Source organism: Lepidochelys kempii, chromosome 22 (genome assembly GCF_965140265.1).
Source record: "Lepidochelys kempii isolate rLepKem1 chromosome 22, rLepKem1.hap2, whole genome shotgun sequence".
In the NCBI taxonomy this organism is placed as follows: domain Eukaryota; kingdom Metazoa; phylum Chordata; order Testudines; family Cheloniidae; genus Lepidochelys; species Lepidochelys kempii.
This window is the reverse complement of record NC_133277.1, coordinates 13685467-13710919: the sequence shown is the minus strand read 5'-3', so window position 1 is coordinate 13710919 and position 25453 is coordinate 13685467. Positions and strand designations below refer to the sequence as shown.

General features: G+C 46.9%; 2 protein-coding genes across 11 annotated transcripts in view; one reads left to right on the top strand and one right to left on the bottom strand.

Annotated features, from left to right (window-relative positions):
* CBL (Cbl proto-oncogene) overlaps positions 1 to 16437 on the top strand; it is a 54035-nt gene extending 37598 nt beyond the window's left edge. For 4 of the 5 annotated variants that reach the window (XM_073321101.1, XM_073321102.1, XM_073321105.1 and 1 more), the window contains 9 exons: positions 105 to 236; positions 1441 to 1644; positions 3263 to 3394; positions 4246 to 4623; positions 5391 to 5485; positions 6242 to 6397; positions 6906 to 7009; positions 8384 to 8566; positions 11456 to 15022. In XM_073321101.1, the coding sequence (XP_073177202.1) occupies positions 105 to 236; positions 1441 to 1644; positions 3263 to 3394; positions 4246 to 4623; positions 5391 to 5485; positions 6242 to 6397; positions 6906 to 7009; positions 8384 to 8566; positions 11456 to 11736 (1665 nt within the window). In that variant the 3' untranslated portion in view covers positions 11737 to 15022. Of the gene's footprint in view, positions 1 to 104; positions 237 to 1440; positions 1645 to 3262; positions 3395 to 4245; positions 4624 to 5390; positions 5486 to 6241; positions 6398 to 6905; positions 7010 to 8383; positions 8567 to 11455; positions 15023 to 16324 lie in introns of those variants that run through there. The other variant, XM_073321103.1, reaches the window with a different exon arrangement.
* Positions 16438 to 18047: 1610 nt separating this feature from the next.
* Positions 18048 to 25453, bottom strand: part of MCAM (melanoma cell adhesion molecule) — a 35723-nt gene continuing 28317 nt past the window's right edge. For 3 of the 6 annotated variants that reach the window (XM_073320778.1, XM_073320780.1, XM_073320781.1), the window contains exons 13-17: positions 23178 to 23219; positions 22770 to 22787; positions 21673 to 21814; positions 20979 to 21096; positions 18048 to 19885 (exon numbers count right to left, since the gene is read on the bottom strand). In XM_073320778.1, coding sequence (XP_073176879.1) covers positions 19856 to 19885; positions 20979 to 21096; positions 21673 to 21814; positions 22770 to 22787; positions 23178 to 23219 — 350 coding nt within the window. In that variant the 3' untranslated portion in view covers positions 18048 to 19855. Of the gene's footprint in view, positions 19886 to 20978; positions 21097 to 21672; positions 21815 to 21838; positions 21926 to 22769; positions 22788 to 23177; positions 23220 to 25453 lie in introns of those variants that run through there. The other 3 variants (XM_073320783.1, XM_073320782.1, XM_073320784.1) reach the window with 3 other exon arrangements.

Here is a 25453-nt window from a genome sequence, read left to right as displayed (position 1 = left end):
GATTTTTTTTCTCTGTGTGAATATTGGGGTGGATTTCTTGTAGTTACGACTAATGAGGCACGTTATATTCCAGAGTGAATTATCTCTGTTTTCCTTCCCTCAAGGAACAATATGAATTGTACTGCGAGATGGGCTCCACGTTCCAGCTGTGTAAAATTTGTGCAGAAAATGACAAGGACGTGAAAATTGAGCCATGTGGCCACCTGATGTGCACTTCCTGTCTCACTGCATGGCAGGTAAGGAATTGCCCCATTTGTGCACTCTTTCAGAGTGAAGTTGGTCTGTCTTTGGGCTGGGGTGATGTATCTTTTCCTTCCTTCCTTCTCAAACTGTTTAGATCAGGGGTGGGCAAACTTTTTGGCCCGAGGGCCACACTGGGGTTGCGAAAGGGTACGGAGGGCCAGGTAGGGAAGGCTGTGCCTACACAAACAGCCTGGCCCCCCGCTCCCTCCAACTTCCTGCCCCGGACTGCCCCCCTCAGAACCCCCAACCCATCCAACAACCCTCCCCCCCACTTCTTGTCCCCTGACTGCCCCCTCCCGGGACCCCTGCCCCTAACCGCCCCCTGGGACCCCACCCCGTATCCAACCCCCGCTCCCTGTCCCCTGATTGCCCTGACCCCTAGCCACACCCCTGTGACTCGCACTCCCAACCCTCCCTGTTTCCTGTCCCCTAACTGCCCCCCTGAACCTCCGCCCCATCCAACTGCCCTCTGCTCCCTGACTGCCCCCCCCGGGTCCCCCACTCGCCCCCTTACCATGCTGCTCAGAGCAGCAGGAGCACGCCGCCCGGCCAGAGCCAGCTGCGCTCCCTGCGCTGCCTGGTAGGAGCGGTGGGCCAGAGCGCTGCCCGCATGGCGGCTGCGGGGGAGGGGCCGGAGGTGAGCCTCCCCGGCCGGGAGCTCAGGGGCCAGATGTGACCCGCGGGCTGCAGTTTGCCCACCTCTGGTCTAGATCCTTATGGGTACCGACAATTTGGTGGTGGAGCTGAAAGCATAGTGTGAAATTCATATCAATACATCTATTGTGCCTTGCTCCAACCGCAAAATAATAAAGGATGCTAGAGTGTTGTCCCCACAGGATGCAGACTTTGGACTCTGTGTTCAAAACTGGTTCTACTCACTAGACTCTCCTACCTTTTCTTCATTGTTGGTGCCCTAGCAGCTACTTTCTTGCCTTAAGAATAGTGTGTGTGGGAGGGAGGGCTTTTTAAAAACCTGTTTTTTTTTGTTTTACTCCAAATGATAAGGATCATGCTGTATTTATAGTGCAGTCTTAATTCCTGTTTCACTCCTTCCCTCCACCAAAATACACCTAAATAAAACCAAATAAAAAGATGATACTAAACTCCTTTGTCTGATAAGTTACTGTCCATTTTACTTGTTTTCATAACAGCCGTTGTTTTAATAGGTTTCTTCCCATTTCCCCCCACCCCCTTCAGGAATCGGAAGGTCAGGGCTGTCCTTTCTGCCGTTGTGAAATCAAAGGCACAGAGCCCATTGTAGTCGACCCATTTGATCCCAGAGGAGGAGGAGGATTATTGCGGCAATGTGCAGAGGGAGCTCCCTCCCCAAACTATGATGATGATGAAGATGACAGAGCAGATGATTCCCTCTTCATGATGAAAGAATTGGCCGGTGCTAAGGTAAAGGCCCCATTAAGCACATGCTGCTGGATGTGGCAATAGACACAGAGTAAGCTGGTTTGAGTCTTGTTGACTATGCACATTGGAGGTGTTGAGCCCCAGAATAGAAACTGCCCTCTGTATTTCCAGGTTGCGGTTGGTACAGAGATGGTAAGTTCCATACTATTGAAACTTACCAGTTCAGTCAGGCGATATTGTTCTACATACCAGAATCTCTGATATTGTATATATTGTCCTGGAAGGTGGGTCTTTGTCCAAGCCATTAGCAGGGTGACATAATTCATCTACTGAAATACAAGACCTATATTTCTAATACTTCTCTGCGTGCTAAGCGATGCTGCTTTTGATTTATGATCTGTAATCAGCCTTATCAGCAGAAAGTCATTTTCCTCAGTGCTGAGTATAAGCAACCAGCTAGAGAAGAAGTTTTTCCAAGGGGCTGATGACTGAACTAAGTAGAGGGCAGTCTGATTGCTGAGGAAGTCAATTGGACTGTCATCTTTGAATATGTTGTCTGATTAATCTGTGTAATAAAGGTCTGATGACTGCCTTCCATCAATGCCGCTTCCTGCCAGGGAAATGTGTGCAAGTAAGGCATTCTTTATGAATCACTGCACAGTGGGTTTTTTTTTTCTGTTGGCTTATTGCTGCCACTTGCCCATCACCAGTTAGTTGTTCTGGTGCCTAGGAAAAAAGATTTTGAATCAGACTTTTTTTTAAATAGTTAGTTCCACTTTATATAAAATAGGGCCTTCTAATTAAGAATTCTCTGTTCAGATTTAATGATAATCTGCATTGATTCATCCCTGTTATAAATTCTTTTGTAGTCAGCAGTTGAAGTTCCAGGCCACCGTCTTGGAGATGAGTGCTATGCAGCTTGGCATTTCTTGGGGTCAGGATACAGTTCCCTTGACATGACCTGACTTCCATTGTGGTTTGCAGTAGGCAAGTGCTCTGGATGTGCCAGCACCAGATACTTACAAATTCTGTCAAGCTGTTCAAAGTTACCATGCTCTAGTCTGTATCATAAAGCAACTCTTTTAAAGATAAGGAAAAAAGGAGTGACTGTTCTGATTTGTCAGGTGGTGAAACAGTTATCCAAGGACAAGAAGGAAGGTTTTGACACCGCTCCTGGTGCACGCTAATGATTGCTGTAAGTGCCGTGCCGTCCCATCATGGCAAAGGGACAACTTGCACACCTCTATAATATAACTCTGCTCACTGTGCTCTGCCATTAATGTAGTGGAGCATGCCCTCTGATGGTGAAAAGAAAATATGCCTACTGCAAATCCAGTACCAGTATTAAAGAATAGTTGGTCCAACCAAACAATTTATCAGCATTTTAGAGCGAGGTTTTTAGGTATGTGCTCATGTGGCTGAGTGCCAGAGTTGGGCCTGTTGGTGATTCACAAGGTTGGTTTCAGGCAAATGCTGCAGTGCTATGAAACAAACATGACCTCGTGTTGCATGCTCGGTGTTAATGTAGTAATTTCATTACAAGCTGCAGCAAGGTAAGGTGAGGTGCAGAACTTGAAGGCAAGAGGGGCGTGGTGCTTTAGATAGGATGTCTTCTCTACAGTTTGGCTCTTTGTTCATTTTCTTTATTTTCTCTTTCCAGGTTGAGCGCCCTCCTTCTCCATTCTCAGTGGCTCCACAAGCCCCACTTCCCCCAGTACCCCCACGACTCGATCTTCTGCAGCAACGCGCGTCCATCCCTTCTGGAGCTTCCAGCCCTGGGACCACTTCCAAGGTGAAGTCTTCTGTTCACCCTCCTCCAAGGTCCTTTATTGAATGCAGAGGAGATATGGGAAAAGTGTTGGACTGTCCTGACTCTCTCTTCAGACTCTACCTTTTCTTCCTTCTTCTCCACGAGTCATTTCAGACCAGCTCTTTTCTTCCATCCAAGGAGGGCCCACAGTTCCCCCAGAAAGCAGTTTGTCCTTCTTGGTCTTCAACCAGTACGCCTCTGACTACTCCACGTGGAGCTGCATTTATGGAACTGTGTTTGTTCCAGCTACTAGCCTAGCTGGGTGAAGTTGGTTCTTATATTCCCTTTCCAGGTTTTCCCCCAAGCATTTCTTTTTCCAGAGAGAAAACTAGGGAAGGGGAAGGGCGTTAGAAGGAAGAGATGGTCATATTTCCTTTATGACCAGTAGAAGGAGGAAGCACAGTATTGGTAGCATTGGGCATGTTAGTGGTTGTTGGTTTTTTTTGGAGTGGGTGGGAGAGGCTGTGGGTTGGTGCTGAAAGCTCAGGTGGGAAAATAACCAATCTTATTAATCAGTGTTTGATAAAAATTCACTTGTGAATTCAATCTGTACAAGAAGTTCGATGAAATAGTGAGAATTCTGGTAGGGATCCTTTATGGTGCCATTGTGGGCAGCAAGAAAGCAACCCTGGGACTTAGTATGTATTCCTAGCCATAAATGGTTAAATGTTGTATCTAAAGGTCTATGGAGGATATAGCTGGGAGTTATTTCACATTCTACGGCTGCTCTAGAGTTAATTTCGTGTAAGAAGCGTCCTAACTGGGATAAGTGCAGTGGGCTGGACTTCCTGCTCGTTAAGCTGTGGTTTTAAATGTCTAATGTTGTCTTACAGGCTGCTCCTGGTCCCCTCCATAAAGATAAACCTTTGCCGGTACCTCCAACGCTCAGAGATCTCCCACCACCGCCCCCACCAGACAGGCCATATTCCATTGGGGCAGAGAGTCGACCTCAGAGACGTCCTTTACCCTGTACACCAGGAGACTGTCCTTCCAGAGACAAATTACCCCTCGTACCTTCCAGCCGTCAGGGGGAGCCCTGGCCACTGCGGCCAATTCCAAAAGCGCCGTCTGTAGCTCTCAGTCCTAGTGACCCTTGGGCAGGAAGAGAGTTGACGAACCGGCATTCGCTCCCATTCTCACTACCATCTCAGATGGATTCCAGACCTGATGCTCCTAGGCATGGGAGTACACTCAGCTTAGACACCACAGTGGTAAGTCACTTGATGTGGTGGCACCCTGCTTCCTGTGAGCGGGAGAGACGGGGAATGCTGCTTGTATAAGACTTCTCTGAAGTGATGATAAAGCTGAACTGTCATTTTTGTTCACATTTTTCATACACATTATAAGTGCTGGATCAAGAGCTGTGAGCAATAAAATACTCCCATGGGATGTCATTGCCCTGACATTATGCATCACACCCAGCCCAGAGTGGTCTGTAGGAGGGGAGGCTTCAGTCCTTTGGCTTCTCTTTTGAGATGGCCAGGAAGGTGGTCAGGTAGTGCTGGTTGTGGTGGGCTTTTTTGGGATGTGGTTTCCTTGTCCATTGACAGCTGGACTAAGAGCCCAGCTCATTTTAAATGGTTGCGATCAGTTGGCAGCAATTTACAGTCACTGTTGACTTTGGGTCTGTGTTGCGTGTGGGACTGATACCCCCACCACCATCTGTAACACATTGCGATGCAGTATATTTCAGTCGAGAAGAAATGCTTCCCAGAACATGTTACTTTCTTTCATTCTTTAACCCTTATCTGTTGCTTCCTCCAACTCCAAGTTTCTTCAGAGTTTGAAAGCCAGTGTACTTTTTAGATATCAACAAATTCTTTTGCAGGTACAAGGTTTCTTGAAATGGATGATTCAGAATGTCAAAGAAGCTCTCCTTTCTCAGACAAGAGTTGGTGCTTTGGGTGATGAGACATTGATGTCTGTTTGAATCTGCTGACAGAAGTGCTATTTCTAACCTATGGTTTCTTCTTTGCAGAACTTGAACAGTGGCCCCCCAACAGGCTCAGAATATGAGCACCCCAAAATAAAACCCTCTTCATCTGCCAATGCTATCTACTCTCTAGCGGTCAGGTGTGTTACTTTTGAATGAAGGCTCTTTTCTTGTAGTAGAGATAATCAGTTTCAGGATTGCTGTAGATGTAGAGAGGGCAGAAATGTACTTCTGGATCTCTATTTACATCTCAGTACTCTTTGGTAGCAGGGTTAGAATCTGACATTATATAGATGGCCTGAGTTTAGGATTCAAGCGCTGGATTGTTAAGAACATACAAACAAGGAAAAGTAAATCTCTCAGCAAGTATCCTTAGTATTAGATCTACAACTGGTAATTTCGAGTGTTACTGGAATGGTAATTACCCAGAATTGTTGCAGTCTCAGACAACGTGGTGTGCAGTGTCCTGTGCCTTAGACACAGCAGTACATATGGTATGAGGGAGTGTATATGTTGAAATGAGGTTGAAATGTGAGATCCTCCAGTGGCTAGGATTTCTCTATGGCACTGTTACCACGCACCTTGGACAAGACTTTTGCTTATTATTTCACCGTCAAATCAGGTCTCACAATAACATAGCTTGGAATTCCAATAAGCCAGGTTGTTGCTTCAGTCAGAATCAGTTTGAAAAGCCTGGCTTGAAGCTTTGACTTTCAGTGCTTGAGAGCTGATGGTTGCCATTTTGTTGTTGTTTGGATTAGCTGCTTTTCAAACTGATTTAATTGTTTGGCTTAACCATGGTTTGTTTTTATTTGCATTAACTGTTTTTCAAACTGATTGCGGTGGTGTTTGGATGAACTGGTTTTCACATGCTCTTGATCCTCTTCCTTCTGCAGACCACTGCCCGTGCCAAAACTGCAACAGGGGGAGCAGTCTGAAAGCGATGAGGACACTGAATACATGTCACCATCCTCTCTGCCTCTGGTGCCTCCTGGTTCTGCCCAACAAAAAACAGAGATCAAGCTGCCTTTGGAAATGACTCCCGGTTTACGGTGAGATTATAGTTGTCTGCTGCATTTACAACCCCACCTATCCAAGGAGGCTTGTTCATTTATTCTGGCTGAGGTTTTGGTCCCGTGGTTTATCTGCTGCCTGGTTCCCTCTGGTATTGACCAGATCTAGATTAGAGTCGTGGGGTAAATGAAATGTGAACATTGCTCTGGTCTGAGTCCTTTTATAGTGGATTCAGTTCACCCCTGCCCCCAGGCCATTTTTGTTGTTGTTCCTTTGACACCAGCAGACATAGAAATGTGCCATTCCATGTACAGCTTTGTTCCCTCACTTTCCAGGTATACCAGTTACATTTCGATCTGTTATGTTGCAATGGAGACAATGTCAGAATGTGTATGAGAGCAAATATTCTCTGAAAGAAAGTAGGTAGCAGAGCTGTGCTTCATATCACATTATGCATCTGAGAGGAATCTACGTAACAGATTGTAGGTGAGGAGGAAACTATTGTTGCATATCTTAAGGGAACACTTTTTTCCACTTTTCATTCAGAGAGTTGGAGTGTGATCAGCCAAATAATGTCTGTATGTATGAAGCTATGTACAACATTCAGTCCCAGGCAACATCTGCTGACTTGGAGACCACCAACACTTCTGGTGAGTGGGCATCAATGCATATTATAAAGCACCCATGAGAGAAATTGGGTAGGAGTGAATTGATAAGATTCCCAATTTAAATAGCATTTAAGCTATCATTTAACAGAGGTGTCACTTGGTGTTCAAGGTAAATAGTTTGTCATATGTGTAAGTGTTCAATTGGCATTGCCTACAGACTGCAAACTGGGATGTCAGTAAAGAGAACCTAATTTAACATGGCTTTAAGACACTCATCTGTTGTTTAAAAGAAATCATCGTTATAAAGGTTTTTGTATGAAGTGGTAGTTGCTGTAGGTAGCTGGAATGGAAAATGTCAGCCCAGACTTGTCATCTTTCTGTTTCCAGCTGTTCCCATTAATTTTCCTCATTATTATTGGTAATTTTTACTGAATTTATGAAATTCGTCCCTGTGTGTGTATCTGACACATTCCTTTTCTAGTGTGATCCATTTCAAGTTGCTGATTCTCAATGGAGTAGGCAAAGGCCTACGCACCAATGTGGCAGTTGTGATTAGTGGAGATATCACACGGCAGGTCTCTAGGGCAAATTTTTTGGGGTGCCAACATTCTCACTGATGTCCCAAGGATTTTTCTGTCATTGGAGATCAAGGTGAACCCAAATCTTGACCCTTTTGGGGACTGATGCAAGACCTGTCTCTTCTCACAGCCCGTGCTCTACATTAACACAGCTTCAAAATGACTTGGCTATTGCTTCTTGGAAGGGAATAGCCAAGAATGAGCATGCTCCAGATAGTACATATATTGATGGAGGGATGGCGTGTTTGTGTCCTTTTCCTGGCAGAATGATGAATTCCATTTTGTTTTTTATGCCCTGGATACTACTGTGATTGATACATTAGAAGATAGATAGTTAACTTTACTAGAAAGGTAAAGAACAACCCACAGCTGCACACGCAGACCTGCCCGCAGAAGGCTGTTTGGCGGGACACAAAGTGTACAGTGTCTCTCGTGCCCCCTTTTGCTTTCTGCCTAGTTGAATGCCAACTGCAGAAACTCAGGGAGCACTCAGCCAAGGTGGATTTGATCTTAAAGGCATCTGCATTTCTCCGCAAGCATAGTGTAAAGTTTAAAATTAAGCAGGAAAACTGAAGAGTTTGTGTGTTTGTGAGACACCTGGGTTTTTTAAAAAATGTACCATGTGAGGCAGGGGTAGGTATTTACAACTTTTCCACTGTGATACTTTTTACTCACTGCCTCCTGGAAAGAACTTCTGGACTCGGGTTTCAACAAGAGACGCTTAGCTATCTGCTCTGCGAAGGCATGTGGACTGATGTGAATGGAATATACAGCCTGTCTTAAGAAAGGGAAGGCTCTGTTCAAGCACTTGGAGCTAATTGTGTGTGTATTTTTCTAGATGAGGGGGATATGGCTGCAGCCAGTGCTAGCAATGGCCCAGAAGAGTCTGAGAATGAGGAAGATGGATATGATATCCCCAAACCACCTTTACCAATTGCCACAGCTCGTCGCACACTGTCTGATATCTCCAATGCCACTTCTGCCTTCAGCCGAATGTCTCTGGATTGTGATCCCATCACAGGTGAACACCCTTACCTCCTGATTTTGCAGCAGTATGTGATAATTTGGTACACATCTTTGAAGCGTCTCTGTCACTAACTTGTTATTGCCTTTATGCTAGAGAAGAATCAGTTCTGTATTCCAGAGGTACTCCAGTCCTGAAGGGTTAGGGTTGATTTAGATCTTAACGTGCTGCACTAGCCATTTAAACCATTTGGTGTTTGGATTAGCAGTTGGCAAAACCCTCCATATTCACCTGGTCATCAAGAATACTCCTCTGTGGAAATTAGGTTTACCTGTAGCACACACTGGCAGGGGAAGTAAGACACAGACTATAGCTGGACTTAAAACTGAGCTTTCTGATGTTATTGCCCCTAAAGACATTGATAACTCTGCAGGCAAAGGTAGTAAGAAAGACCAATCTTTGATCTTCTGCATCTGATGAAGTGAGCTGTAGCTCACGAAAGCTTATGCTCAAATAAATTTGTTAGTCTCTAAGGTGCCACAAGTCCTCCTTTTCTTTGTGCTAGGTCAGACTCTTGGGTATCATTCTTTGCCAGCAGATGGAGATAATGTTCTGAAACTGTTTGGTGATGTCTACTCTGTAGAGAGAAGGGACTTGCTAGTTGTTTCTGTCTCCAGGCTGTAGAAAATAGTGCTGTCCTGGCTCACACAGACTTGGTAAGAGAAAATCAAGGCTCACTCTGTGCAAAAATCTTGTTTGAGCCTGGGACTTCTATTCTGCAACTGTCCAGTCACATCTGTTGGATGCACTGACCACCTTCGGGTTATTAGTCTTGCATCTTGTGGGGCTACTCTAGTGAGGAGTTCAGCATGCCTGATTTCCCCCCAGGAATCAAAGGCTACCCCCAGAGGAAGAGGATGTGATAGCTGTGACAAGGGGCTCAGAGGGAGAAGTAGGAAACAGTGCTTCCTGCTCCCAAGTCCTCTAACCTAGCAGAGACTCTAAGCAAAGAGCAGCTCAAAGTAACACCTTGCCTCTCAGATTCTGCTGGCAACACCCTTCAGAGGGTGTCTTCCTTGCCTTGATCAGTGTCTTCCAGCTCTTTGCCTGGAAGTTTCAGATTCCAGCTTTCCTTCCTGCAGAGCCTCCAAGAACTTTCCCCTGAGTCTGCTCTTCAGACTTCCAGCTTCCACTTCCTCAGGATGCTCTCCTCCAGCCCTGGGAAAAGCAGCAGGACTTTAATAGGTTTGCCACACATGCCCTTCCTGGCATCTCCTCTCAATGCCCCACAGCGTTCATAGAATACCATGGGTGGGATAAAAGAGGAGCAGAATCTGCCATCTTTCTGTTTCCAGCTGTGCCACACTGTGTAACCATAGGGTTAAGGGTCTTCCTGTCTCTGTGCCTCAGTTTCCCTATCTGTAAAGTGGAGATAATGATACTGTCCTTCCTTTGTAAAGTGCCTTGAGATCTACAGATGAAAAATGCTTGGGGGGGGCTAATTATTATGATTTTGGGGAGTTTTCATTGCTGTCTGAATCATGGGGTATTGGCTCTTTTTGGAGGCTGGCTACTAGGTGGGATGGACCATTATGGATGACTCTGCTCTCATGTCCTGTACCGTAAAACATAGCTTTCTATACACTTGTAACAAGGCTCCGTACTCATGGCTACTGTTCTAGCATGACCTGCTGTCTCTGAAACATGATCCAGCTTATGGTGAACTACCTATTTCTAAGGCAAATTGTGGAGGGAGTTCCTGTTCGCAATTGTACAAAAGGCTTTTTGTTTGTTTTTAAGCTGCTTGTTTTTCCTGGAAGATTAGTGAGTTGAACTGTATGTTGATGGATGAGGCAGCTTCAGTGAATTGGTTGCCTGTTGTGCTTTTGATACGTTTTTCAGAGAGCCTGCATCGTGGTGACTGCTTCCTTCCTGACACCAGTGCTTCACGGCGGGCTCCTTTTAAACTAGATTGTTTGGGAGTTCTTACTCTAAGGGCTTGTACGCTTTTTGCAGAAGTTTATCCTATTGGAAAATGCCATCTTCAGGCACCTGAGGGGTTACCCCGAAAGGCAAATCAAACTTTTTCTTAGGATGTTCAGCATTCATGTTGAAAAGTTTTCAGTGATTTGAAAAGTAGGACAAAATGTTTTCTTCAGCTGTCAAAGGTTAAAATGAGAAGACAACGGTAAGGAACATCGGATAGCAAACAGTGATATCTGAAGGGGCAGTGTTCCTAGACACTGGGCAGATTTCCACTGGCAAATCAGTGACTGATTTTTTTGTTACCTTTTCACAAGAGGATACAACATGTGGCCCTTGGGAAGGTAGACGCTGGAATAATTCATGGTGAGGACAGGCTGAAGAGGCTGAGTTTGCTGATCTGCTGTAGCAGGGTTACTGTTGCTAGGTAGGGTACCCTTCCACTGGGCCTGTTGCAGAGGGAGTGGGGGATGTGGCAGAGAAGTGCAAAAGCAGGAACAGACCTGGCCCTGAGACCAGAATGGCCAGGTCTCATTAGAAAAGAGCAGAGCCTGATAAATTAGGTAATAAGTGAGTGGTTAACCAGGGGGGTTTCCCAAGCCTTAGACACATACTGGGATGTGTGGTGAGATCTTTTGCATATTCCTTATACTTGCATTGTTTTTCCAGACCTCTTTCTTACTCTCGTTTTGCTGTCTGAGGTCTGCTCACACGCTTGCCCAAATAGCTCCCATTTGCTTGGTCTTGTTTCTATAAGCAAAACCAGTCGGGTTTACTAATTATTTACTAAACCTCTGTAACCATTTTTGTGCACCAGGGAAGAGGAGATGAGATAAACTGAAGTTGCAAGGACGGGCTGGCTGGGAAAAGTGGCTGGTGGGGTTCTACAGTGTTCTAAAGCTGCCTGTTCACGCAACAAGCACTTGTCTTCTTCCCAAATAACCCAGGTGTTTCTCCCTCTAGGTTCTTCCGATGGCTCTCAAGTTCCAGAAAGGCCGCCGAAGCCCTTGCCGCGGAGGATAAACTCTGAACGGAAAGCCGGGAGTTGTCAGCAGGGTGGTGCTGTCACCAACACTAGCACATCGCCCCAACTTTCCAGTGAGATTGAGAACCTTATGAGCCAGGGATACTCATATCAGGACATTCAGAAAGCGCTGGTCATTGCCCATAACAATGTCGAAATGGCCAAGAATATTCTCCGGGAATTTGTCTCCATTTCCTCCCCTGCACACGTGGCCACATAGCACATCACCTCCCTGCCTACAACTTCTGTGGACCAACGGCCTGGGCAGCCCATAGCCCAGCTGCAACCGCAAGGAGGAAGGGGTTCCTTGAGAGACATTGTGCTCAATTCAGCCCTGCCTCTTAAGAGAATCAGTTATCAGGTTTCTGTGGTTCCAGATTTCAAAGCAATGGAGTGAAACGGAGCGGATAGATGTGTATACAGTGTGTGTCTTGGCATCGTTTTGGAGTCCTTCACCCCCGCCTCTTGTTTGGGAGTACAGATTTGTTTCAAAGGGCATTGGTAGAAATAGGTATCATGACAAGTGATTCCAGAGCTGATGCTCTGGGGGTGGGCGAGTGTTTTGTGCTGTGAATTCTAACTGAATGCTCGGAAAATGTCTCCAGGTTGATGTGGTGTGTCCTGTGGTTCGTGGTACTAGATTGGGACCTGTTCACTGCTGTGTGTTTGGCTCAGGATTTTTAGAGCAGTCTGTAGGTGGCCCTCTGCTGGGAATACATAGGAGATCTAGGAAGAGATGATTAGATTGCTTCCGTTTACTGTGGCATTTCTCCTGTACCCATAATTATTGCTCACAATTTAAGTCCTCCCCTTTAGCTGGGATACAAGTGTGACTGGCAGCAGTCAGGTATTTTTAACTCCTTAGTGCTGGGAGGTGGATTTCTCTCACCATGTATCGCATTGCTGGCACTGGAATCCAGGGAGTTAGATATGTTGAACTTAGCGGGGTGGGGGGAGAGTCTTTTGGGGAGGGTAGGCATGGAGAACTGGCTGCTGCTTACCTTTTTAGCCCAGAGCATCTTGTGCTTCAGTGCTTCAACTTGCTTACAGCTGTGTTGGATTTGAGTAGCTACCACTGGATACTCCCATGCACACTTTCTATAGGAATGTTGCATCTGGTAAATATGATGATTTATTTATCTTAATTGCATGGTGGCTATAGCACACTAGTGGCCTTCACACACATTCCATCCTCTCCTTTAGAGAGCGCTTGTGGGAGCCACTCACCTGTGTGCCAGGTTTTGTGGAGTAGGTAGGTGCAACCGATGTATCTCATCAGTATCGTATCTGCTTTGTAGTAAAAATGCAACAAAATTCTCTGAGGCTGTCTGTCACAATAGTATGGGGCTTGCTTCCCCTTCGTTACACCAGGGAATTGTCAGAGCTTGTGTCAGACAGGAGATCTGAGGAAATTGTATAGTTATGAAGCAATCAAACTGGACTTTAAAAGTTGGTGTTCAACTATTATTTTGGAAAAACCTGACTTGCTAGTATCCTGTTTACTCAGTCCCTTTCAATTTGGGTGTCTTTGGTGTTCGCGAAGTGACTGATTCTTTCAGAGAGGAATTAAATCAAAGAGAGATTCAGAGACCATAGTCTGACAAATGAACAAAATGCGCATGTATTCAGTGCACATTAACTTTTCAGATTGTGCCCGGAATTATTTGGCTCGCTCTTGAATGTCAGTAGTATGAATGAACAGCAGTAGTGACTAAATGACTATTTATGGCTTGAAATATCTTTAGGGGTGCAAGACTGTTTGATGTAATTCATCCCTTTTATAGAATCTGGTAATCAGATCAGGAGCCTGAAATCGACAGAGGGAATTTAACAAGAGTAATAGCAAATATTACAGAAGGGAGCAAAGTACTAGATTCTCATTTTATGTGGAACATAATGATTATCTCTGAATCTCCACCCTTATTGTTGTATGTGCAGTGGGATCCAGGTGACATAAATGCATGAACTGTCTGCTCTTTTCTCCTTTCCTCCCTTCTTTGGTAAAGAAAATATCGCCTGGAATGCTAGGGAGAGCAACTCTCTGTGCGGTACAATCACTGCCCATCAGCATTGCTGCTGTTTCAGCGCCAGAGGTATAATTTGCAAACACAGCTTGATGCTGTGGTTTGTGTTCGTGCAAGATGGGAGATGCTTACTGTTCACTGTAATAGTGCAAAGTCAAGCCATGTGACTTCAGCGTGAGTTGCATGTGCATCGCTGAGAGCAGAGTCCAGCCCTAGTGAAGTCTTGAGCTGTAAAGGGAAGGGTGATTGTCTGCCCTCCATGGAATATACCTTAATCTGCTGTTCCTCTGCCCGTGCACATGACAGACGGCAACTAACAGGTCATGTCTTGTTGTTTTTGTGTGAAATGCTGTGACAATAATACATAGCAGGCCGTGGTCAGTATGTCTTTCAGACCTTGTTGGTTGCAGGTTTAGTGCAGGAACAGCTGAGGTTGGTACAAGGGCAGCTCTGTTCTCTTATTACATCTGCATGATGCAGTGGTAGTTTTGATACTGACCAAGGAATTTCTGGAGTATCTGAATCATTTTGTGGTCTGTGCTTGTCCAAAATGTGCTTCAGAAGCAAATAGTGACCCTTCTGACGTGAAGACTACTCTTTTCTACCCTTTCTTGGTATCTGTCTCTAAAGCTGCCACTAACTCCTGGTTGGTTTTGCAGCCACTTCGCTTATAACTTTCTCTGCACGGTCAGCCCGGGTGTTTCAATGTGCACTGTGGCTGCATTTTCAGCAGGGTTAGTGCTTCTGCCGTTGCTGCACGGCAATTAAATTTAACCAGCTAAAAAGCCTGAACTGTTGTCCTGCTGTGCAGAGAGCCTGTTGTTCAAAGCAGCAGTGTCCTAGTCCTTGTGGACAGTCCATTTTCAGAGGCTTGTCCTGTTGCTAATTAGATCATGCCTAGCAAAGCTTTGACAGACTTCTTTTCAGGGTTCGGCCATGGAGGTTCATTGCCTGTGGACATCATTCCAGGATTAGAGATTTGAGGCAATCCTTGTGGCGTGGATCTCTGATGTTATTTTTATGCATGTGTCCTTTCTGCCCACTGTTTGTGTCTTAAACTTATCTGAGAAACTTAAGTGGCTTTTTCTCCTTGAACACGTGAATGTTTGTAACAGTCTGCGAGTGTTGCCGAAGCATAGCCGAGCCAACAGCGCTTCCTGAGGTGGTTCTCTGTGGAGTAAAGTGAAGCACTTTGTGGTGTATTTTCCTTGCTGCTTTTCTTTTGCAGAGGTAACCTTATGATTGCCCCATCCCACCCCTGTGTCTTTATTCCAGAATGTCAACGTTTTATTTTACTTTAAAAGAAAGAAATGGAAGAAAGAAGGAAAAAAAAAAAAAGCCAAATGTCTAGTGCCTTTAAGAGAATGCTGCATCTCCAGGCTGGATCTGAGTATCCTCTTGTGAAAACTTAGAGCCTCAACTAGACTAGCCTTATCGATGCCTGTGAGTGCAACTGCTTTGAAGGGGATGGAAGTGGAGGGTGGGCGGGAGGAGAGAGAGAGAGAGAGATCGGGGAGAGTCACTTCAAAGATTACCCTGTGTTTTGTAGCATTTCAACTGTGGAGGTTTCTTACCTTATCCCTGTTACTAACGGTGACTTGTCTGGATTGGTGCTGTAATAAGCTTGGTGTGAAGACAGTAGAATTGTAATACAGGATTCTTTTTGCTTTTAACAAAACCAATTAGAGTTCTGGTCATAAAAATGCTGTTTGTCCCCCACCTCTCACCCCAGGAAACAAAGTAAGCAACATACAGTCCAGTGAGAGAGGAGTAATAAAATGCAGTGGGACCAGATTGTATTTCACCAAGTGACAATCAGCAGGTAGCTGTGACTGCAGATGTGTGCATCCCATTCCAAGTTTCCAGCCCCTCAAGTGCGTTAACCACCCTTCCAACTGTATGGGAATCTACAAGACAACCAATTCCCACAGGAGGGAGGTAACAGCCATGCTGTTACTCCTGTAGGTGGAGAAATCTGCCTGCTGACCTGCACTTGTCTTGTTCCTCTCTGCAAGAGCTGCAGATTTAAGCATTAAGCAGTTAGTGCCTCTCTGCTGGTTTGCAGTGGCTTTTGCTTTCTTTGTAAGCTTTCCCCATGTGTCCCTAGCTGCTACCCAAATCCCAGGGCAGCTGGATAGGTTGGGGAACAGCACATTGCTTTATGCACTAAGACCCTGTACATCTTTCCAGCTAATCTAGGGGCAGCGTAACTGCTGTACATGTGCATTTTATCTGACTAAGGACAAAAATGCAATTCTTGTGGCTTTTTTTAATGTGCCCCAGTTTAAAATCAGAGCAGGAAACAAGAAAATTATTATTTTTTAAATTCCTAATATAAATCTTTTTTTGAAATTCATGGTGGGGGAGGAAGAGTAGCTTTATTTCTCTTGAATAATGAATACCAATTTATATAATATCAGTGTTAAAATGTTGAGATTTTCACAAAATATTTTAAGTATAATAGTGTCATTAATATAAAAAAAATTTATATTAGCAGTATTTAATCCTTTGAGACCTGTAAAGAATAAGAAAAACAGAAGGTAAATATTCTTACAGAGAGTAGCTGAGCTTTAAGGTTCATTTGATTTAAAGTCCTCGTTTTGTTTTGCAAATACATTGTTAATGTTTAGAAGTTATACTAATGTTATTTATTAATTTTTTTCATTCTTGTATGCAGCCCACTAAAGAGCTTTTTTGTTTTGAATTTCATGCACCTGTGTCAGTTAAAAAAAAAATACAAAACAAAACAAAGTTTTATTTTTAAATAAATTTCCTTTGTTGTAGCATATCCGTGAGGTGGTCTTACTGTGATTCATGGACAGTACTGCTCTTGAAACTGTCACGAGCCTATTCAATGTAACAGGGATGCACATTAAACGCTGAGAACTGCTGACTGGGTGTTCTTACCACCAAAGGAACTGATAAAAGGTACCTTATTACGATTATTTGGTACATCCTAATACAAACTGGTATTAGGGTGAACAACTCAGGGCTGGTCTACACTAGAAAAGATATACCAGTATAACTGTCTGTGACAGGTGGGATTTTTCCCCCACTGGCATAGTTATACCAGTACAAACCCTAGTGTGGATGAAGTTATACTGGTATATGGTGTATTTTTCTTCCTGAACTGGAGTATGGTATAAACACTTATCCCAGTATAGCTGCGTCCACACTAGGGGTTTTTTCAGCGTCAGTCATACCAGTGTAGTTAAAGCAGCAAAACTCTAGTGGAGACAAGCCTTGAGACACTGCAAGTTTGTCTTAAACTGCACAGCCCTACTGAATGAGGATTCCTCCTCATTCACAGAGCTTTGGTCTTCTGCTAACACATGGGTTGTCAACACTGCCCCTTCTGAGCAAAGGTGGGAAATATAGGAAAAAGGGCCTGTCGCCAGCTGCTGGCATTCTAGGAAAGCATGTGCTCCTTAAGCAATGCAAACTGGTATCTGAGAGGCCTCATTCTTATAAGAAACTAATGAGAAATGTCTCTCTTGAGTTGTGGGGGGGTACTCTTGACCTCTTATGAGCGAGGACTGTCAATAGATCTTTCCGGAAACACTTGCGTCTGCTTCCTCTCTGGCAGCAGCACAGCTATGGAGTTGTTAAGTGAGGGGTGGGCAAACGACGGGCTGCATCTGGCCTGTCAGACCTTTTAATCCGACCCTCAAGTTCCTGCCGGAGAGCAGGGTCAGAGGCTTGCCCCGCCTTGGTGCTCCAGCCAGGGAGTGGGGTCAGGGTCTTGCTCCGCTTGGCGCGGCTCCTGGAAGCAGGAGCATGGTGGGCATGTCCACCACTCCGGCTCCTACGCATAGGGACAGCCAGCGGGCTCCATATACTGCCCCCACCCCAAGCGCCAGCTCTGCAGCTCCCATTGGCCGGGAGCTGGAGAGGGGACATGCTGCTGCTTATGGGAGCTGCTTGAGGTAAGCGCCATCCGGAGCCTGCATCTCTGACCTCCTCCCGTGCCCCTGCCCCAGCCCTTATCCCCCTCCCGCCCCTCTGACCACCTTGGTCCCAGCCCAGAGAACACTCCTACACCCAAACCCCTCATCCCCAGCCCCACCCCAGAGTCTGCAACCCCAGCCGGAGCCCGCACCCTGAACTCCTCATTTCTAGCCCTACCCCAGAACCCACACCCCCAACCTCACCCCCTCCCGCACCCCAACCCCCAATTTTGTGAGCATTCATGGCCTGCCATACAATTTCCATACCCAGATGTGGTCCTTAGGCCAAAAAGTTTGCCCATCCCTGTGTTAATTAAATCTAAATCAAATTCAGTCTAACAAACAAGAGCCCCCGTTCTTGTGTCTAAGTAGGAATGCAGTAGTAGCTCCTGACCCAGTTGTGAGCATATATTATAAATATTATAATGAGGGGTGAAGGGAGGAGGAGATGAAGTCACACATTACAGTCCAAGTGTACAATCCGCACCTAGGGAATGTTACCATCCCTAATTGAGTTTCTTACTTCACCATTGTGAATTGAGACAAAGTACAGCCAGTCCTGGAAGTATTTTGGCTTTTTATTTTCACATATATAAAAAAAACCCCTGCAAATATCAGACAAACTCTTAAATTTACACACAAACCAACAAAAATATATATATATATATATATAACCAAAGCTTTTGCTTCTGATAATTCTAGCTCACAAGTACAGCTCACCCTTTTTGTTAATGAGTTGGTTGCATCTGCTGCCGCAGAGAGTCTCAATAACCACTGAGGAAGTTGGGTGCATAGGAAAGGAGCTGTTATCGTTTTGCCCAGTGTTAATGTAAGTCTGTTTGTTGCTGAAGTGTTGGAGGAATGGAAAATAAATGGCTGGTTAAGTAGCAGCTATGGGGGTGTGTGCCTAGGTGAAACAAGTTCTGCAACTTGCTTTACTTCTCTAATAGGAATCGAGAAGGAAAAGCAAGGGGCTCATCTCCTCAGTGTTCGCCTGCGGATGAGGGAGAGCTCATAGGGCTGATGGAAGCAACAGCGGTATATGCTTACAGGCTGGGTGTTTTCCGTGAGGTGGTGGTCTGTTTGGTATCTCTCAGATAGCACCAGTTCAATAGTCTGGGAGCTCAGTTCTGTCAGTTTCCCTTCTTGTTCACAGTTGGTACCTGTCACCCTGGCCTAGGCCAGAGAGTGGGATTTTAGTCAAGGATATGTAATGTTTTATCTAGTGAGAATACTTTAGGGTTTTTTGAGGGTTTTTTTTTAAGAGAGGTGCCAATTTCTAAGCATGGCATAAAGCTTTTCTCTTCATCAGCCTCGACTTTAGACGTGGTCTGCTGGAGGGCCTGCTCATTTCAGCCACGGTACAGCTTAATTAGAAATCTGCCCAGGGTAGCCACGTTCCTCAGGGAGGTGGCAGGTGTGAAACAAGGCCTAAGCCCTCAGCTAAGCAATGCCACATCATGCAGCTTTAAAACTTTCATATGAATGTACTGTTGGGTCCAGTCCCTGCCAAAACCTCAGAACAACTGGGAGGCCCTGCTTTTTACTGCACATAGAACAGAGATCCTTTCCTTTCAGCTACTTGTTCTCAATAGAGTCACTTGGGAAAACGAAATCAACTCTTCCGAGAATGGAGCGCTCTACTTGCATTTCACCAGTGCAAGTTGAGAGGCTGTGAATCTAAACCAGCAAAACAAGAACAGTTAAGGGAAAAGCTAAGAGAATTAACCATTTGCATCCTAGAACCCACCAGGTAAATTCCACCCCCTAGCTGTAATTCATACTATGCACCCATTGTTCAGAGACTTAGCTGAATGCTGCTAATTTAATACGGGTTGTGGGGTTGGGTTTTTTTCAGTTGGAAGGAGCTCCAATTAAAAGCACAACTCTAGCCAGAGAAACCCAGACTGCCTAGTGCTCTAGCCTACTTTCAGGAGGGCAGGGGGACTTACCTGCTGTGAATTTTCGGTAAAATTGCTTCTAGATTTCCCCCCCACCCCTCTCTCAATACACACACACAACTGGAACAATAAAAAGCGAAGAGTAACATTCCTGATAAGACCTTAAATTCTTCCCCTGTCAGGGTAATGTGGATGTTTCCAAGAATTTGTTTTTGGCCTCTCTGAAGCAGTAAGCCAGTCCAGATTTGCTGCTGCTAGCATGTTATCTTTCAGACCCTTGGCTAGTGTAACGGCCATGTTGGGTGGGGTTGGGGGGTGAGGTATTTCTCCTGGCAGAGCAGTCTCAGCGCTGTGATGCATTTCAAGGTCTCTGGTCACGCTCCCAAGGGGCTGGAGCAGGGTTGGGAGGCGGCGATCCAGGATCAGGAAAGGTTTGAAGGGAAAAAACACATGGCGGGTCCCTCATTCTAGTTCCTCAGGTCGATGTATTTCTCTGCCTTTAAGCCATGGACAAGAAATAAGTAGTTAGAGGCAATCAGAGTGCAGGTTCTCCCTCCTCCCACAGATGAAAGGACCAGCTGCTCAGAGCCAACCCGGGTAAGTGTGACTCCTAGAGCAGTGGGTATTGGCAGTGGAGGCTCCTCCTTACACCATTCTGTGGTTGAGGGATGAGCTGAAGGCTACTGGGGCATGTGCTTGTATACGCCGATTTGCATTAAACCAAGGAAAATGTTAGCTGAACTGGAACTGTCCAACTGGAAACCTCTGCATATTAAAACTAGACAAAGCACTTTAGGATAAACGTCAGGAACAAGCCTATATCAGTGGGGGGGGAGGGGGCTGCCTCTTTAATTGCTTATACCCCATGAAGCAGCTTCCCCGGGGAGAGGGGAAAAACTCCCTAGCAGCAGAACCCACTGGTTAGGGCTGCTACCTTCTTTTCCTCCTCCTTGCAGTCCCATGGCTGAGGACAGACCCTGCCCTGGTGTTTGTGGATCCCATTCTTAGGCACATACCTAGCCTAGGGAGTCTAGGTCCCTACGCGGGGGCTTTGCGGAGGCCAGAGGTTCTCTAGCTTGTAACACCTACACCGCTTAGCTCCAGACCAGGCTGACCGCGAACCAAGAGGGAACAGGGAAACGTAAGGGCCTGCAACTCTGCTTTCTCCTGGGAGCTAGGGGAAGTGGTCAAGTTCACAGTGAGAGAGCTAAGGAGGGGGAAGGGAAAGTTTTTATAGCAGAAGGGAAAGCAGTTTCAACACCGCTACTTCCCACGAGCATGCAGCAACACATCCACATCTCGGCCCCGGCGCTGACTGTTGTGCAATGAAGGCTAGCACCATGAGGTCTCTTCCCCACTTCCCTTATTTACTGCTGATGACGATGGATGATGAAGGCCCATGCAAGATGAGGGGTGCTGGGAACAGCAGTTGACAGCTGCTTCCCCAGCTCCAGAGGAGGCCCACCCTCAGTGTGAGCTGTAGGGCAGAGACACCCCCTGTGCCCTTCGAGCATCGCTGCTGCTCCTGGCCAGAGGCTGCCAAGGGAGAGCCCAGCCCCCGGAAGGTAATTGCATGGAGATCTGTCCTACCTGGTCACCTGCAGGTCTCTTCTCGCTGTTAGCGCCCTGCAGAAGCCCCGCCTCTTCGGGAAGTTTATCTGACTTAACTTCAACTACAATCTCGTCTTTACGGGCATCTGGCCTGGTGCTAGGGGGAGGGAGGTGACAGTTTTCAGAGACATTTGAGGTACCTGAGCGCCTACAGGCTGAGGTGTGGGAATCTGGGCCCTTTGGCTGATTGCTCCGGACTCCCAGAGGGCGGAAGGAAAAGGAGTCAGAGCAAAATCCAACTATGGTGGAAACCCAGGCCGAGGGAAGCTTTCAACGACTCCAGCCTCTACCAGCAGGAGGTGCTGTAGGGGAAGGGGCAGGAGCCCTGGGATAGCTGCCAAGCTCAGTGCTGCTGGAGTGTGGTCACAGGAGGGCTTGCTGGCTGATGGCGAAACTCAGCTGTGGCTCCCTACAGTGCCTGCTTCAGGAGGCAGTGCCGGGAGCCTTTGCTGCTGGGAAGCTCTTGGCTACTCTACATCCAGGCCTCCCCCCGGCATGAGAAAGGCAGTGAGGCATCCTAGCCCTTCCGAGGGGGGTGGGGGGCAGAGCAAGCTGCCTGAATGGGATGAGATGGGAAGCGTGAATGATTTGGTGCGTCTTTGAGCCAAGCCCTTGCTAGCTGGGAGGCGGGGGAGGGCTGGAAGGGTGTGGCTGGGGCGCAAGCTGTGCTTACATGTCCTGCTTCCCGGTGCGGTTGCAGGGGATCTTGCCTTTCTTGTGCAGGAAGTAGAGCACGGCGCCGAGCACGGCGATCACCAGGATGCACACGATGACTGCCACGATGATCACGCCCTTGCTCTCCTGGGTCTTTTGCTCTGCTCGCAACAGACAGGTGCTGTTACTGCCTGACCCCATGGCTTCCCTGAGAGACGCCCGTCACCTGCCACTCGCCGCGGTAGTGGGCAGCACGCTTACCTCTCCCCAGGCTGCATCGGAAGGGCATAGAACGGGCAGGGGGTTGCTGGGGGGCACCAGGAAAAGAAGGGGGATGCATGCAGCAGAGCTAGCAGAATGCACTGGGAGAGCTCTCGGGTTCTGTTCCTGGCCCTGCTGTTGGCTTGCTGGGGGGTAACAATATGGGACGCAACGAATGGATGTTTGTAACGTGCTGTGTATTAAGCAGCATCTCCAGTAATGGGAGAGCCCCTCCTGTTGACGGAGGTCATGTCTTCCCTGACGCACAGCCGTTGTGCTGCTGAGTAGTGTGCCACGTATCAACAAGCCGTCAGTGACTTCAGGTCCTAAGGCTCGATGCGACTTGGCCTCCTAAGTGCTTAAGCCGCTTTTGAAAGTGGGCCTTAGGCACATCTAAAATCACCCAGCATCTAAAATAAAGTGTCTAAAACCTCGGTCAGGTCGGAAACACTTTGCTGATATGGAAGCACTTCTCATCCAAATACTGTGTTTTAGACTCTAATTTAGACCTCCCTCTGCAGCATCTGCCACCCACCCAGTGCCACGGACCGAGGGCAAGAGATCCCAGCTGAGTGAAGGTCAAAGAGTGGGGAGGAAACTAGGGGAAGAATGGCCTGAAGGAGTCACGTGCTCGTGCCTGTTTCTGGGGTGTAACGTGAATGTTGCACTCTGCAAACGGTGGGGGACACACAACCATCAACACAGCTGTAGGCAGAGGGGAAGGCTGGGAGTGGGTGCCTGGAGGCCACAAGAAGGGGTGCGAGGAGCTCACACGATGAAAGCAGGGCAGGGGTCTCAAGAGGAAAGGGACCAGCTGGGAGGCAGGGGGTCCTGTGGGGTACAGTAGCTACTGACCTTTCTTGATAGGTTCCGCTAGAATGCCAATAAAGAATGGAGAGAGAGTGCTGAATGAGGCCCATTCCTCCCGGAGGTGGGAAGGCTCTGGGCAGACATTCACCCCATTGGCTCCGGGACTTAACCGCCCACCCCAGTGCCCCAGGGCAGCTCACAGGGTCTGAAGTTTAGAACTAGGTGCCCATGGCATCTCTCCGTACCAGGACACCAAGGGGTGACTTGAGGGGATGCGGCTGCTATTCCCCATCCATCCCCATCTTCAAGGGGCCCGGGCAGCACTGCTGGGCCATTCTGGGCTCTTAGTCTCATCCCTTCCCTTCCACAGGGGGTACTTAATGTGTGGGTGAGATCTCGTTCCTCTGACCACTGCAGGGGCCATTATTCAGCACTTTCCCTGGGGACGCTTACCAGTAGTGTTGCCAATAGGAGGAGGTGACGTAGTTGTCGTCCCTGTAATGAAGATAGACACTGGCTGGTTGATTTGATTTCTTCCCCTCTCTGGAAAGCTGGGAGTGAGTTAGCATGAAGGGTGCCCCCAGCAGCATCCCACCAGCTAGAGGGAGACTCCAGCCTTGAACCATCTGTCTGTGCACAGTGTGTCATTGAAACGCCAGGGGCTGGAGCGGGCAAGCATTCCCTGCCCCTGGGCAGCCTTGCAGACGTGCTCATTGGCTTTCCCCAGCCAGTTACAGATTCACCCGTGTGCACAGTACCTCTCCCGCCACAGGGACCCAGGGCTAACGATAACGAGATGATGAATCATCTTTTGGACCTCCACTTTCTAGGACCTCAATGTTCAACACAGACGCCACTAACAAATAGTGCTGAGAACGGATCACGCAGCGTAGGCTACAGCCAAGCAGCTGGGCTTACTCTCCAGCCCAGAGAGACATGGGGAAGAAACATGCAGGAGACTCTACATTTGGAAATTATTAGCCAGCACATGGGAAAGGTCAGTGAGTGTTAAGTGAATTCAAGCTGCCCTCCCTGAAGCCAGGCCAACGGCCATCAGCAACTGGCCTCAGAATTCCCCTCCGTCCTTTGGCAGCTCAGATCGGAGAGCTGTGTGCATTCAGCATCCTACCTGCTGATTTGAAGGACACGAATAAGCATTGACTGCTCAGTCTTCCCCATAGCCCTGCCCAGCCTCTCTTCTAGCTTTTGCATTCTCAATAGTGCCGTTAATTAAATTAAGTTCTGACTGCCCAGTCTCTGCTGTTAATCGGGCCTGAGCTCCAATCAAAGCCAGCAGCTCTTCGGTTCAGGGCTGAACTTGCAAATTAGGAAAATCACTACTTTACAATGAACCCTCTTCCCCCCGCCCTGACCCCACATGCCTCTTTCACAGTCACTTTTCAAGTAGAACCAAGCTTTAAATCTTACAGTTCAGTCTGTCACCTCTCCTTAGCTCACCCTCTGGCGTGAGGCAACCAAGGAAATATTGTAACCCCTTTGGGGCAGGGAATGTCACTTTGTGCAGCACCTAGCACATTGGGGCCCTGATCCTGGACTGTGGTGCACAGCAGCTCCAGTAATAACCTATGGAGACTTTGTAAACACTAACTCTAGAATTCACGTTTTGCCCTTATGGAAGAATTTGTAGGTGGGAGCTTCATACCCTGCAAAGTGGACTTGGCTTTTAGATTTGTAATCCACAGGGAACTGAACCCAGAGCAAATGCTTAAGAACCAACACGTTCTTCCATCAGTGCAGCAAGAGACCAGGGAAATAGATTTAATCCTACCATTGAAGAAAGATTCTCTCCACATGTCTGATTCTCTTCACAAAGCTGAGCTCTCTTCAAGTGAAAACAGCTATGAGTGAGAACTCCTTGTTACCTACTTACTCTGGCCTTTTGAGGACACAGTGGGTTTGTGCCACAATCAGAGTACTTTTCCTACTAGTTGTAAATAGAGAGTAAGTGGCCCTCCCTGTTATGGTATTCGTGATCTCTTTTCTATGCACATTTAGGTTCACGGCAGAGAGGAAAACTTGACTTTTACAAAGAGACGGAAAAGTTCCTCCTCCATTAGCAATTCAGGTCTTGTCAATCCTGCTTTCCCTGGACCCGTCGTCTCTCCTGACTGGCCATGTTAGGTGACGTTGGCGCACGTGAATAGTCAAAGGGAGTACTCATGTACTGAGAATCAGGTCTTGGGAGGTGCTGAGTATCCTCAACTCCCATTGACATGAATGTGAGTAGAGGATGCTCAGCACTTGACAGGATTAGGCCTTGACAGAAAGGGGAAGAGATTATTATTAAGATTTTAAAAATGGCAGAGAAGCTCAGAACTTCAGCAAAATCAGACCAAGCCAGACCAGCTACTCCTGAAATGTCTCAAGTGGAACCATCATCATGGACAGGGGGAGGTGGGTGCTGTCTGTCTTTCTCCATCACCGTCAGAGTTTTTCTCTCCAAAAATATTTGGGGCAGAATTTTCTGATTTTTGAAAATTCGAGGGACCCAGCAGGTAGAAACACTTTCATTTTATGTGCCCTGTCACTTCTTTCTCCAAAAACCAAAGCTTTGTTTAAAAAATTGAAATTGCTGATATTTTGACAAAACACGTATTACTTTTTTTTAAACCAGCTCTGATCCTGAAGAAGGGCCCAATTCTCATTTACACTGAGGCCCATTTATACCCTGCCACTGAGGCATGAATGACCATCAGGCCTGGAGAATG